This window comes from Salvelinus fontinalis, chromosome 26, assembly GCF_029448725.1.
Source record: "Salvelinus fontinalis isolate EN_2023a chromosome 26, ASM2944872v1, whole genome shotgun sequence".
NCBI classification, from domain to species: domain Eukaryota; kingdom Metazoa; phylum Chordata; class Actinopteri; order Salmoniformes; family Salmonidae; genus Salvelinus; species Salvelinus fontinalis.
The window spans coordinates 36,466,084-36,468,305 of NC_074690.1; the positions used below are offsets into that span (position 1 = coordinate 36,466,084).

Here is a 2,222-nt window from a genome sequence, read left to right on the forward strand (position 1 = left end):
AGTCTAATCATTGAGTAAAAACAGGTGGGCCGGTTCTACTATTTTCGGACACTTTCTGGTGTTTTGTGGTGGAAAACTGAGCATGCCGAGCATAACACGTCAACCCTGTTACCCATAGATAGACAGGCTAGACATGTTTAAAAATTGCATTTTGTTTGTGAAGCTTGTATTCAATTGCCACTTCCTGTTGCACACAACAAGCTTCTATTCCCCCTGTCACAAGGGAATTTATGGCTGATTTAAGAAGAAATCGTCAACCCTGTTACGGTCAACCCCGTTACTTTATTTGGCACTTAATAGGCACTTACTATAGATTTTTTTTTTATTTAGCCTCTTGAGATGGGAAAAAATGTTTTTATTAAGTTGAACATGCTGCTGGGTTTTTCGCAGTCAACAGTTTCCGTGTGCATTAAGAATGATTCATCGCCGGAAGGACATTCAGCTAAATTGACACTGTGGAACGCTTTCGACAACTTATAGAGTCCACACCCAGACAAATTTAGGCTTTTCTGAGGGCAAAAGGGGGTGCAACTCAATATTAGGAAGGTGTTCCTAATGTTTTGTACACTCAGTGTATATTGTACATAGCCCAGTTGTTGCACGTATTGAAATTACACCTGTGTATGTACTAATGTCTCTTCTGTTGCAATAAAAGTCAGTAGGGCCTTTTAAGTTAAAATCAATGAGCGCATGACTGATTGGAATTTAGAAATGTTTTTGTCTCAGTCAAGAAGGTTTTGAAGATGCTACATGTTTTCAGAGCAGAGGGGAGGCCATTCCATTTCTTAGCTGCTTTGAATGAGAAGGGCTTCCCCATGAAGGTGCTGGTGCTGCCGGTGCCCATGGAGAGCACAGGGGCAACGCTCTACCGCGACTCTCTCTACTACCAGCGCCGACACAGCCGCACCCTGCTCCGTTACAACCTGGTTTTCAAGAGCCTGGCGGCACGTCTGGAGCTCCCCCACGCCGACTTTCATGGCCAGCACCCCTACTCTTGGGGCGGCTACACAGACATCAACCTGGCGGTGGACGAGCAGGGCCATTGGGCCATCTACAGCCCCAGCAAGGCCAAGGGAGCCATCGTGGCGTCCCAGCTGGACCATGAGAGCCTGGAGGTGAAGAGGAGTTGGGAGACCAACATCAGGAAGAACGCAGTGGCTAATGCCTTCGTGATCAGCGGTCGGGTCTACACAGTGGCCAGCTACACGGCCCCAGACACCACCGTCAACCACGTGTTTGGCACGGCCACCGGCCAGGGCCGAGGAATGGCGGTGCCCTTCAAGATCCACTACCGTTACAACAGCATGATGGACTACAACCACGCCCAGAGGAAGCTCTACGCCTGGGACAACTTCCACATGATCACCTACGACGTCAGGTTGGGGAAACCCAGCGGAAACAGACAATAAGAGGAGGCTGGGCAAAGATGATGGATTGGTGTGGAGTGCTGTTACTAAAATATTATCAACCAATATCATTACTAACAGCTTTCTAATAAGTTCATAGTGAGGCCTTTGTTTGTGTGCGTTACTCTGTCTAGTAGAATGTACTAATGTAAACAACATGAATCTTACAATAAAATACATCACTACAGTGGAACTCTTTGTGCTACTCCATGTAAACAATCTCAGATATTGCTCTTCCTGTATTATATATTATGTCTTTAACTTATTTTAATAAAAAAGTGTACTGTATTGTCCATGTTAATTTTCTACTAAAGTTGTATCTTCACTCTTCACCATTACTTTGTCATTTTATCTCGAAGTAAAATGTAAATGATAGAGATCCCTAAAAAGATTATCAGTCTGCATTTGTTTTGTTCAATAAATTACAGTGGGACAATTGGCTCAGAATATCATTCATGACCACACGATACAAACATGTGAGGATATAACTGCAGGTTGTAAACATCCAAAGAAAAAGTTACATGTTTTTTTGTCCCTTGTGTATTTCCATTTCCTGTATTTCCGTTTACCGAATCAATTTCATTAATTCCAAAGCCTTGAGATACACATTAAACTACAGAATAAGCCACAGTACATGAAGTGCAGAGCATTTCAGACAATAGACGTTGCAGGTTTGTTTTTAACCTATTATGTGGTGCCATCTGCTGGCCATTAGTTGACGTGTCTAGTATCAGATCAAGGAGTTGTACAACATTACAGCTATGTAACCTTGAATCTGCACTGAGACATATTCAGTGTGGATTCCAGGTTAATAGT

At 43.4% G+C, this 2,222-nt stretch overlaps 1 protein-coding gene across 1 annotated transcript; it reads left to right on the forward strand.

Annotated features, from left to right (window-relative positions):
- The first annotated feature begins 743 nt into the window (after positions 1 to 743).
- On the forward strand, positions 744 to 1,434 carry LOC129824491 (myocilin-like). Its single transcript, XM_055884193.1, has one exon. The coding sequence runs from the start codon at positions 744 to 746 to the stop codon at positions 1,407 to 1,409; it is 666 nt and encodes a 221-aa protein (XP_055740168.1). The 3' UTR covers positions 1,410 to 1,434.
- The last annotated feature ends 788 nt before the right edge of the window (positions 1,435 to 2,222 follow it).